This window comes from Syngnathus typhle, linkage group LG4, assembly GCF_033458585.1.
Source record: "Syngnathus typhle isolate RoL2023-S1 ecotype Sweden linkage group LG4, RoL_Styp_1.0, whole genome shotgun sequence".
Classification (NCBI taxonomy): domain Eukaryota; kingdom Metazoa; phylum Chordata; class Actinopteri; order Syngnathiformes; family Syngnathidae; genus Syngnathus; species Syngnathus typhle.
In genome coordinates, this window is record NC_083741.1 from 2,029,982 (window position 1) to 2,042,076 (window position 12,095).

The 12,095-nt window shown below is 46.2% G+C and overlaps 1 protein-coding gene and 1 long non-coding RNA gene across 2 annotated transcripts in view; one reads left to right on the plus strand and one right to left on the minus strand.

Moving 5' to 3' along the window:
• Positions 1 to 6,542, minus strand: part of LOC133152272 (uncharacterized) — a 29,529-nt gene extending 22,987 nt beyond the window's left edge. The window contains exon 1 of the long non-coding RNA XR_009714101.1: positions 6,404 to 6,542. This is a non-coding gene — a long non-coding RNA (uncharacterized LOC133152272). The remainder of the gene's footprint in view (positions 1 to 6,403) is intronic.
• si:ch211-220f16.2 (golgin subfamily B member 1) overlaps positions 1 to 7,998 on the plus strand; it is a 125,681-nt gene extending 117,683 nt beyond the window's left edge. Inside the window, exon 26 of the mRNA XM_061275715.1 lies at positions 3,689 to 7,998. Coding sequence (XP_061131699.1) covers positions 3,689 to 3,847 — 159 coding nt within the window. The 3' untranslated portion in view covers positions 3,848 to 7,998. The remainder of the gene's footprint in view (positions 1 to 3,688) is intronic.
• Positions 7,999 to 12,095: the final 4,097 nt, after the last annotated feature.

Sequence of the window (12,095 nt, forward strand, 5' to 3'; positions counted from 1 at the left end):
ATCAAGCGCTTTAAAGTGTTAATTACTTTATTTGATTTTCTTCTCTCTATTTTTCATATTTTTAATATCCATCCATCCATCTTCTTCCGGTTATCCGGGGTTGGGTCGCAGGGGCAGCAGCTTCAGGAGGGATTCCCAGACTTCCCTCTCCCCAGCCACTTCATCTAGCTCATCCCGGGGGATCCCAAGGCGTTCCCAGGCCAGTCTCCTACCGGTGGGACATGCCCGGAACACCTCCCCAGGGAGGCGTCCAGGAGGCATCCTGATGAGATGCCCGAGCCACGTCATCTGGCTCCTCTCAACGTGGAGGAGTAGCGACTCTACTCCGAGTCCCTCCCGGGTGACCGAACTTCTCACCCTATCTCTAAGGGAGAGCCCGAACATCCTGCGGAGAAAACTCATTTCGGCCGCTTGTATCCGGGATCTCGTTCTTTCGGTCACGACCCATAGCTCGTGACCATAGGTGAGGGTAGGAGCGTAAATCGACCGGTAAATTGAGAGCTTTGCCTTTTGGCTCAGCTCTCTCTTTACCACGACGGACCGGTACAGAGTCCGCATTACTGCCGACGCTGCACCGATCCGCCTGTCGATCTCGCGTTCCATCCTCCCCTCACTCGTGAACAAGACCCCCAGATACTTAAACTCCTCCACTTGGGGCAGGATCTCATCCCCGATCCAGAGAGGGCATTCCACCCTTTTCCGATCGAGGACCATGGACTCGGATTTGGAGGTGCTGACCCTCATCCCGACCGCTTCACACTCGGCTACGAAGCGCTCCAGTGAGAGCTGGAGATCACGGCCTGAAGAAGCCAACAGCACCATGTCGTCTGCAAAAAGCAGAGACGCAATGCTGAGGTCCCCGAACCAGACACCCTCAACGCCTCGGCTGCGCCTAGAAATACGGTCCATAAAAATTATGAACAGAATCGGTGACAAAGGGCAGCCTTGGCGGAGTCCAACCCTCATTGGGAACAAATCCGACTTACTGCCGGAAATGCGGACTCTGGCATCGGTGATACAGGGACCGAACCGCCCTTATCAGTTGGCTCGGTACCCCGTACTCCCGAAGCACCCCCCACAGAACCTCCCGATGGACACGGTCGAACGCCTTCTCCAAGTCCACAAAACACATGTGGACTGGTTGGGCGAACTCCCATGCACCCTTGAGGATCCTGCTGAGGGTGAAGAGCTGGTCCACTGTTCCACGGCCAGGACGAAAGGCACACTCTTCCTCCTGAATCCGAGGTTCGACCTCCCGACCCTCCTCTCCAGCACCCCTGAATAGACCTTACCAGGGAGGCTGAGGAGTGTAATTCCCCTGTAATTGAAACACACCCTCCAGTCCCCCTTCTTAAAGAGGGCAACCACCACCCCAATCTGCCAATCCAGAGGCACTGTCCCCGATGTCCACGCGATGTTGTAGAGACGTGTCAGCCATGACAGCCCCACATTATCCAGAGCCCTTACGAAATCCGGGCGGATCTCATCCACCCCCGGGGCCTTGCCACCGAGGAGTTTTTTAAGTACCTCAGTGACTTCAACCCCAGAGATTGGAGAGTCCGCCTCAGAGTCCCCAGGCCCTGCTTCCGCAATGGAAGGCGTGTAAGTAGAATTGAGGAGGTCTTCGAAGTATTCTCCCCACCAACACACGACGTCCCGAGTCGAGGTCAGCAGCACGCCATCTCCACTGTAAACAGTGTTGACGTTGCACTGCTTCCCCCTCCTGAGACGCCGGATGCTGGACCAGAATTTCCTCGAAGCCGTCCGGAAGTCATTCTCCATGGCCTCGCCAAACTCCTCCCACGCCCGAGTTTTTGCCTCAGCAACCGCCGAAGCCGTGTTCCGCTTGGCCACCCGGTACCTGTCAGCTGCCTCCGGAGTCCCGCAGGCCAAAACGGCCCAATAGGACTCCTTCTTCAGCTTGACGGCATCCCTTACCGCCGGTGTCCACCAGCGGGTTCGGGGATTGCCGCCATGACAGGCACCAATGACCTTACGGCCACAGCTCCGGTCGGCCGCCTCAACAATGGAGGCGCGGAACAAGGTCCACTCGGACTCAATGTCCCCCGCCTCCCCCGGGACGTGGGATAAGCTCTGCCGGAGATGGGAGTTGAAGCTCTTCCTGACAGGGGATTCTGCCAGACGATCCCAGCAGACCCTCACAGAGCGTTTGGGTCTCCCAGGTCGGACCGGCATCTTCCCCCACCATCTGAGCCAACCCACCTCGAGAGGGCTTGTACCGGAACCCAAACTGTGCGTGGAGGCAAGTCCGACTATATCTAGTCTGAACTTTTCTGCCTCGCACACCAGCTCGGGCTCCTTTCCAGCCAGAGAGGTGACATTCCATGTCCCAAGAGCCAGCTTCTGCAGCCGGGGATCAGACCCCCACGGTCCCTGCCTTTGGCCGCCACCCAGCTCGCACTTCACCCGACCCCTTTGGCCCCTCCCACAGGTGCTGAGCCCATGGGAAGGGGGACCCACGTTTCCTTTTCGGGCTGTGCCCGGCCGGGCCCCATGGGCGAAGGCCCGGCCACCAGACGCTCGCCTTCGAGCCCCGCCTCCAGGCCTGGCTCCAGAGGGGGGCCCCGGTGACCCGCGTCCGGGCGAGGGAAAACGAGATCCATATATTTTATTCGTCATAAGGGGCTCGTGTTTTGTCTGGCCCCTCACCTAGGACCCGTTTGCCATGAGTGACCCTACCAGGGGCATGAAGCCCCAGACAACATGGCTCCTAGGATAATAGGGGCACGCAAACCCCTCCACCACAATAAGGCGACAACTCACGGAGGGGATGTTTTGAATATGTTCAAGATTAAGATATCAAAGCATGTGAAGTGATCAACTATACTAAAAATAACGTGAAGTGGTCAACTATACTTGTAAGTGATGTGTTAATGATCAAGCAAAAATTTGTGAAAAAAAACATATATAAGTCGCTCCTGAGTATAAGTCGCCCCCCCACCCAAACTATGAAAAAAACGCGACTTATAGTCAAAAAATTACGGTAATATTAATTTCCAATTCCCGTCCCTAGGCCCATGCTGCCAGTCCCATTTTCATTCAAGTATTTACACTCACTTGAGGGGCCGCTTCTAGTTTACTGCCCCAACCAATCACCTTTTTCAGCTCAGTTCTCCATGGGTTTAATGCAAATACATGATTGGCAATTAATCACCTTCATTCGTCATTCAGCGCAATGCCGCATCTTCTGGAGTTGTTTGAAAGTGACACCAAGGATGAAGATTTAATTGGATTTAGACTGACACGGATGGTTTGGTAAACTTGTTAACATGTTATTTATGCTATAGTTATTTGAATAACTCTTAATATGTTAAGTTAACAAACCAGGCACATTCTCAGTTCGTTGTTTATGTGCCATGTAATGTTAGCATACCGTACAATTATTATTAGTACTACAATTCTGTACAATTATTCAGCCTCTATTCTATTTTTATTTTAAATTGCCTTTCAAGATGACATGTCCGTTCTTGGTGTTGGATTTTATCAAATAAATTTCCCCCCAAAATGCAACTTATATTTCAGTGCGACTGATATGTCTTTTCTTTCTGTATTATGCATTTTATGGCTGGTGCGACTTGTACTCCGGAGCGACTTATAGTCAGGAAAATACATACTTTCTATACCAGTCAAATTTCTGTGTCTGATTTGTGTGTGACTTGTGTGCCAGGTGAAAGTCGGAATGGTGGCATGCAGACGTTGGTTCAGAGGAAGAGGCCTGTACTTTTCCCGGTTGCTGATGAGCCGTGCACGCTCACGTTACTTCTTTCTTGCCTACTTGGTCGCAATTCACGTGCTTGTCCTAATGTGCCTTACTGGTGCCCTCTAAAAAGGTAATCAACAAGTTGGAAGTTGGTTGAGAAGTTTAAAAAAAATAGCTAAGTCCCTATTAATTTATTTGTAAATTACACACTAGCGTGTCATTTGCTTTATAAACACTGGCACAGTCAGGTAACTGCGATGTTCGTCCTTTGAGAGTCAATTGTCTTTTTTATTCACAGCTTTGATAATAGTTGCACAAATTGCAAGATGTAAATAGATTATCTGTAAAAGTGGTTTACCGCACAAAGCCTTAAAAGAGTGATATCACAATATAGGGACAAGGCTAAAGAACCCTTAGATGTAAACACTTTACAAAATCCTCTTAACAATAATGTCATCTCTGCCATGTTACTCACTAGAGGAAATCAAACCTCTCAACTTGGTTTCCCTGTCAACAACAATACATTGTCTTGGGGTTGTTTAATTTATTTCCAAAATACAAATGTTGGTACAATTTTCCTGTTTGTCTAATACATTGCACATGATCCTTATGCTGAGTAAATCTATGCACTGTAACTGCATTTGGGTGTATATATTATCTCAATGACCCTCAAAGCACTGAATCATAACAGCAGTGAGATCAATACGATGCTACATTTCAATTCTTGTTGGATTGAAGAGCAAAGCAAAAAATGTTTTGAGGGTATATTTTTTTCTATTTATGGATATTACTGATGTTATTTGGGCTGATATCTGATGACTTGTTTATTCTATGTGTTGTCAAACGTGCACTTTCCAATAAAGTGCCTCCGGCTCCCCGGTAACGGGTTCGATAAGCCGGGGCGAAGGGACTCGTCCGCAGCTGACCACCCGAGTCAAATTAATCCTCTTGGAATCAACCTAACTTCTATACGACGTCAATCCCGCTTAAATCATCCGACGCGCAAGCCGAGTAACTCAATTCGAGGCAAGTCGCCGGTATGACCACGCCGTAATGATGGCTCCCTTCAGTTGTTTGATGTTGGTAATTCGTTACGGATGCTTTTAGATGCCTCGGTTAAGGCCTCAGGGATTCGTTAGTCTATAGCGCCCCGTAGCGCTGCTCTCGCCGAAGTAACTTTTAATATGGCCCTGCTCTGGCCGGGTTGGGGAAGTAACGAGATTACTTCCCTTTTTTCCGTGGAAAGTCAGATTGACTAAAGTATGACAATGATAGAGTTGAAAAGAGAACTTTAATACATTAATCACTAATTCCAATGTTATCTATATAAACACTTAACCGTACAGGCGTAATTACTTCTGAAGGCAAATTAACCCCTCAAAATCATCCAAAGTGGCTCTTAATGCGGCCCGAGTGAATTAAATACTTTTGCTCAGGCCCCGTTCCGCTTTTGCTGGAGGAGCGAGCCTACTTCCCTTTTTTCCGGGAGCCAGTCCAAATAGCAGAAGTAGGACTATGACAGCGCTTAAGAATAAGTTTATCACATTATTCACTAATCCTAACGGCATATATAAACACTTAGCCGCAAAAGCGCTTCCTCGCACTCAATTGTTTCCGACGAAATGATATTTTACTTAATACGGGTTCAAGAGATTTAATCGAATTATTATTATCCGGTAATAAACTCTGCAGGCAATTTAGTCCCTCAGAATCATTCAAAGTACTTTTGACGCGGCCGGAGTAAATCAAACACTTTGGCTCAGGTTTTGACGCGGCCGGAGTAAATCAAACACTTTGGCTCAGGCCCCGTTGCGCTCTTGATGGAGCCGCAAGCCTACTTCCCTTTTTTCCGGGAGCACGTCAATTTAGCAGAAGTAAGACTATTACAGTGTTTAAGAATAAATTTAATACTTTATTAACTAATTCTAGCGATATATATATATATAAACACTTAACCGTAAAAGCGCTTCCTCGCACTCAATTGTCTCAGACTACACGATATTCTATTTAATACGGGTTCAAGATGATTCAATCGAATTGTTATTATCCTGTAATTAATTCTGAAGGCAAATTAATCCCTCAAAACTGTTCAAAGTAGTTTTTGACGCGGCCCGAGTAAATTAAATACTTTTGATCGGCCCCGTTCCGCTTTTGCGAAAGCCGCAAGCCCACTTCTCTTTTTTTCGGAAGTAAATCAAATTAGCAGAAGTATGGCAAAAACAGAGTTTGGAAATAAATCTGATTCTTTAGTCTCTAATTCTTAAAATCTCCCGTTAATAAATCGACTCATCAACCCATCCACAAACAATCGACTGCATAAATTATACAAATTAGCGCACAACGATTTAAATGAGTATATACAACTCTTTTTATTGAAGAAACTTGAAATAAAATTACAAATCACAATCCTCCAAAAACTGAACAATTCCACTCACTGATGCCCTTGCAAATACAATCATTCAATCCCGGAGTAATTTTGATTGCAACAATGAAATCAGAAAAGAGGAAAATGAGGGTACCAATTGGGGGTTATTTTTTGGTGGAAATAAAGTCGAGTGATCAATTCGATCTTATCTCTATAAATCTAATTTAGAAACTAGTTTTGGCCATGAGGGGATCCCACTACCCCGATAATTTGGCTCCCTTCCCGCACGGAGATACAGAAGGAGTCGGTCCTCTCACCTAGTTTCTCAAGCAAAATTGTCCAGTCCAATTCTTTTGAGTGAATCCAAGTTAATCCGTGCCAGCAATCTTGCGTCTCACACAAAAATCTCGAAGGCTTTGGAAAAAGTCTTGAAACTCCTACCGGCTTCTGTTCATTATGACCGCGGTCAGGAGAGAGCCCTGTCGATGGCCAGGGTGGCCTTTTTATAGACTTTTCTGGCCCTTCCCTTTTCCGCTTGTCTCTATACCGTCCAGTTTCCCACGCCTACGGCTTCTATACTGTCCAGTTTCCCACGCCTACGGCTTCTATACTGTCCAGCTTCCCACGCTCATCCCCTGCGGTTTTTCCGGGCAGCTCGTTTCCGGCTCACTCTTTCCACTGAAATTCTGTGAAAACCCCCTTGGCAGGCACCCTACTTCCTCTTTTCTTTACTTCTCCTTTTTTTAAAACCAATACTTTAAAGTCAGACTTTGGTCAACCATTAAATCAAAATAAATCAAAGCCTTTGAATTGATCTCTTTCTTTTCTCTTTTTAACACACCCCTATTCTCATAAGGGTGGGCAGCTTAGTCCAATTCTGTGATAATATTGCTTTAAGCCGTTACAGAATATATTTCAGCCAAGCAATTGAAATAAAACATAAAAAATAAAATGAAATAATAAAACCAAGAACTCATTTGTTTTACCCTTTTTAACACACCCCTATTCTCATAAGGGTGGGCAGCTTAGTCCAATTCTGTGATAATATTGCTTTAAGCCGTTACAGAATATATTTCAGCCAAGCAATTGAAATAAAACATAAAAAATAAAATGAAATAATAAAACCAAGAACTCATTTGTTTTACCCTTTTTAACACACCCCTATTCTCATAAGGGTGGGCAGCTTAGTCCAATTCTGTGATAATATTGCTTTAAGCCGTTACAGAATATATTTCAGCCAAGCTGGTAAAATAAAATACAATTAAAAGAATAATAAAAACCACCTTTGTGCTCTCGTGTGTGTTCCCTCGATCAGACCACGCTCAATTTTGGTTTCTGGCAACGATTTGGCACCATCTTTTGGAATATTTTGGAATTTCAGTTTGGCCAATTCACTCACTAATACCCTACTCAGATTTTGCCCCATCTGCTGTTTAAAATTTGGAATGTCGGCCCTGCCAATTTATTCCTGGGAGCAATCCATACTCACTTTCTTGCACCATTTGTTTCCCAATTCCCATGTTACATGACAGTGTATATATGTATTTCTATCATCCTTCAGTGTGAATGTCATTGAGAGAACACCTTTAGACAAAAAATAATGATGAGTTGCAATAGGTTTGTATATTTCTTTGAATTAAAGAAATTTGGTTTATTATCCATTTTTACAGAATTTCACTGCTCTGATATGTTAATGTCACAAAGGCCTCATGCTCTGTATATAAAGATGTGATGAGCAAACAGAATGACTACTGAAAATTGTGCAGATGCGTCCTCAGTTTTCAAGAGTTTATGATACTGTCGGCCTTGATGACATGAGGCTCTGCTTGGTGCAATATTGTTACTGAACTATTTTCAGATCACCATATTTAAAGATATCATTAAAGCTCGTTGATTTTCTTTGTTCTCTTCAGATGTGACTAATTATTGTTTCAAATAGTTTGATTTTGACGAGTCCTGGTAGTAACATGGACCACACTCATTCTTGAAACAAAATGGGGTTTCAAATATAGAAGACCTCACAAACATTTTTCTCAAAACTGCTGTTTCTCTTGTGCAATAGCATCAACAGCTTTTTCACGCACCTAATTGGTCATTAAATTTGTTAAATTAACACTGGTGCAAAAGGAATGGGACAAAGAGTTTATAGGGGTAATATTTGTAAATAAAACCATAAACCCCCTCCCCCATCTTAGACATTCTGACCATATCATTGTTATGCTTTTGCCCGCATACAGACAAATGGTGAAAGCATCCATGCCGGTTCGCAAGCGGATAAGAGTGTGGCCTGAGGGTGCCTCTGATGCACTTCGAGACTGCTTTGGCACTACTGACTGGGAAATGTTGAAGCAGGCGGCCGCTTGCAACAATCGGACGGACATAGAGGACTATACTGACTCTTACATCACGAAGTGCATTGATGATGTGACCCACGCAAAATTCATCGTCACCCGGGCTAACTGGAAGCCATGACTGACAGGGGCTGTCCTCAGGCTGCTGAGGGCCAGGGACAAAGCCTTCAGAGCGGGGGATGAGGCTGGCTTGAGAACAGCGAGGGCCGACCTGTCCCGGGGCATCAAGGAAGCGAAAAGGGCATTCTCTTGCAAGATTACCGCCCACTTCAAGGACAGCAGGGACGCACGGGAGAGCATTCAGACCCTCACAGACTACAAGCCCGCGCCGCAGAGCTGTGAGGGACACATCCGTTTGCTCAACGATCTGAAGCGCTTCTTTGCTCGCTTCGACGCTCAGAACAGCACTTGCCCGCTGAAAACCCCTTCCCCTCCACACGAGCGGCCCCTGTGCCTCTCTGCCGATAGCGTGAGGAGGGCGCTTGCCGCTATCAACAACCGTAAGGCGGCGGGCCCTGACAAAATCCCAGGTCGAGCGCTGAAGGACTGCGCTTGGGAGCTTATGGCTGTCTTCACGGACATCTTTAACATTTCCCTGCAGCAGGCCATCGTCCCTTCGTGTTTCAAGGCTGCCACCATCGTACCTGTGCCGAAGAAACCTGCTCCGTCCTGCTTCAATGACTACCGCCCCGTGGCACTGACACCCATCATCATGAAGTCCTTTGAGCGGCTTGTCATGGAGCACATCAGATCCATTCTTCCCCCACCATAGACCCCTTCCAGTTTGCGTACCGAGCCAAACGGTCCATCTGCTCTGCCCTCCACTCAGCCCTCACCCACCTGGAGAGAAGGGACTCGTATGTGAGATTGCTGTTTGTGGACTTCAGTTCTGCATTCAATACCATTGTGCCACAACGACTCATCTGCAAACTCGACAAGCTGGGCCTCAGTACCTACCTCTGCAACTGGCTACTGGACTTCCTCTGTCAGAGGCTTCAGGTGGTACGTGTTGGTGACAAAATCACCGCCAGCATCACGCTGAGCACAGGGGCCCCCCAAGGCTGCGTGCTCTGTCCGCTGCTCTTCACCCTGCTGACGCCTGACTGCACTGCAACTTACAGTAGAAACTGCGTGCTGAAATATGCCGACGACACGACTCTGGTGGGTCTCGTCACCGGGGGCGATGAGATTCAGTACAGGTCGACCTTCTGGCCACGTGGTGCAGGGACAACAACCTCCTGCCGAATGTCAACAAGACCAAGGAGATTGTTGTTGACTTCCGGAAGGGTCACACCCAACACCTGCCACTGACCATCGACGGTGCTGTGGTGGAGAGAGTGAGCAGCACCAGATTCCTGGGGGTGCACACCAGGTAGGACCTCTCCTGGTCCACCAACAGCGCATCACTGGCAAAGAAAGCTCAGGGCCGCCTGTACTTCCTGCGGAAATTCAGGCGAGCAAGTGCTCCTCCGGCGGTCAGTGGCACCATTGAGAGCGTCCTCTCCAGTTGTATCGCTGTTTGGGGTGGTAGCTGCACTGAATACAACATGAAGGCCCTTCAGCGCATAGTGAACACGGCTGGTAAGATTATTGGTGCTTCACTCCCCTCCCTGAAGGTCATTTACACCTCCCATCTCACTCGCAAGGCGACCACGATTGTGAGTGATGTGAGTCACCCTGTTCACCCCGTGTTTGATCTTCTGCCCTCTGGGAAGAGGTACAGGAGCCTGCGCTACCGCACCACCAGACTCACCAACAGCTTCATACTCCCGGCTGTTAGGATCCTGAACTCTCTCCCCCCCTTCTGCGTAGCGTCCTGTACTTTTGCGCTATATTCTGACTGTCTGCTGTGTGCACACTTGCTCCGTTTTGCTCCTCTTATTTATTGTGTTATTTGTTTATTTATTATTTCTTCATCACTCTTATTATTCATTGCTTGTGCCTTGTTGTTTTTATTTTGTTTTGTTTACTTGTATGTACTGTATCGTGTACTATGTCTTGTCACCGTGGGATAGTGGAAACGGAATTTCGGTTTCTTTGTGTGTCTTGGCATGTGAAGAGATTGACAATAAAGCAGACTTTGACTTTGAAAAATCTTTTTTTCAAACAAAATACTTGTACTTTTGCGCTATATTCTGACTGTCTGCTGTATGCACACTTGCTCCATTTTTGCTCCTCTTATTTATTATGTTGTTTGTTTATTTATTATTTATTCATCACTCTTATTTATTCATTGTTTGTGCCTTCTTGTTTTTATTTCTTGTGTTGTTTACTTGTATGTATATTGTGTACTATGTCTTGTCACCGTGGCATAGTGGGAACGTAATTTCGATCTCTTTGGCATGTGAAGAAATTGACAATAAAGCAGACTTTGACTTTGAAATTCTATTACCGTACTGGCCCAAATATGAGACGAGTTTCTTTTGCATTGAAATAAGACTGAAAAAGTGGGGGTCGTCTTAAATTTGGGGTCTAGCCATTATACCCATTTTCACTTGTGCGCAGCGGTAAGTTAAAGGTTGTTGGTATCGACTGAGTATGTTGCTGTGATCGTGTTGTCCGATCGCGGTTTGCTTTGTGTGCCGGCCGTTTGATTGACAGCTCCGGCGCGCTCAGAATCGACTGAGTATGTTGCTGTGATCGTGTGCGTCTTTGACAGTAAAGGAGTATATACATTTCATTGTTACTACGGTCCACTGTTGTACCGTTTGTCCGATCGCGGTTTGCTTCGTGTGCGCGCCGTTTGATTGGCAGCTCCGCCGCGCTCCTTTGTTTGCCTCGCATCGTACGAGTACCCATTACGCAGCGGCACGGCGACTAACGGTCGCCAGCAAATGTATTTTGTTGTCTCGATCAATGACTTACAGTGCCTTGCGAAAGTATTCGGCCCCCTTGAACCTTTCAAAATTTCGCCACGTTTCAGGCTTCAAACATAAAGATATAAAATCTTAATTGTTTTGTCAAGAATCAACAAGTGGGACACAATTGTGGAGTGGAACGAAATTTATTGGATAATTTAAACTTTTTTAACAAATAAAAAACTGAAAAGTCGGCCGTGCAATATTATTCGGCCCCTTTACTGTCAGTGCAGCAAACTCACTCCAGAAGTTCAAAGTCAAAGTCTGCTTTATTGTCAACGTCTTCACATGCCGAAACACACAAAGAGATCGAAATTACGTTTTCTCTATCCCACGGTGACAAGACATATTACACGATAGACATACAAGTAAACGACGCAATATAAAAAAACAAGAAGGCACAAACAATAAATAATAAGAGTAATAATAAATAATAAATAAACAGATAACACAACAAATAAGAGCCAGTGTACATACAGACAGTAAAAGTACAGGACGCTACGCAGAACAGGGAAGCGAGTTCAGGATCCTGACAGCCTGGAGTATGAAGCAGTTTGAGAGTCTGGTGGTGCGGGAGCGCAGGCTTCTGTACCTCTTCCCAGAGGGCAGAAGCTCGAACAAAGAGTGAGGATCTTTGAATGATCCAATGTTGTCCTAATTGACTGATGATTATAAATAGAATGCACCTGTGTGTAATCAAGTCTCCGTATAAATGCACCTGCTTTGATAGTCTCAGGGTTCTGTTTAAAGCGCAGAGAGAACCATGAAGACAAAGGAACACACCAGGCAGGTTCGAGATA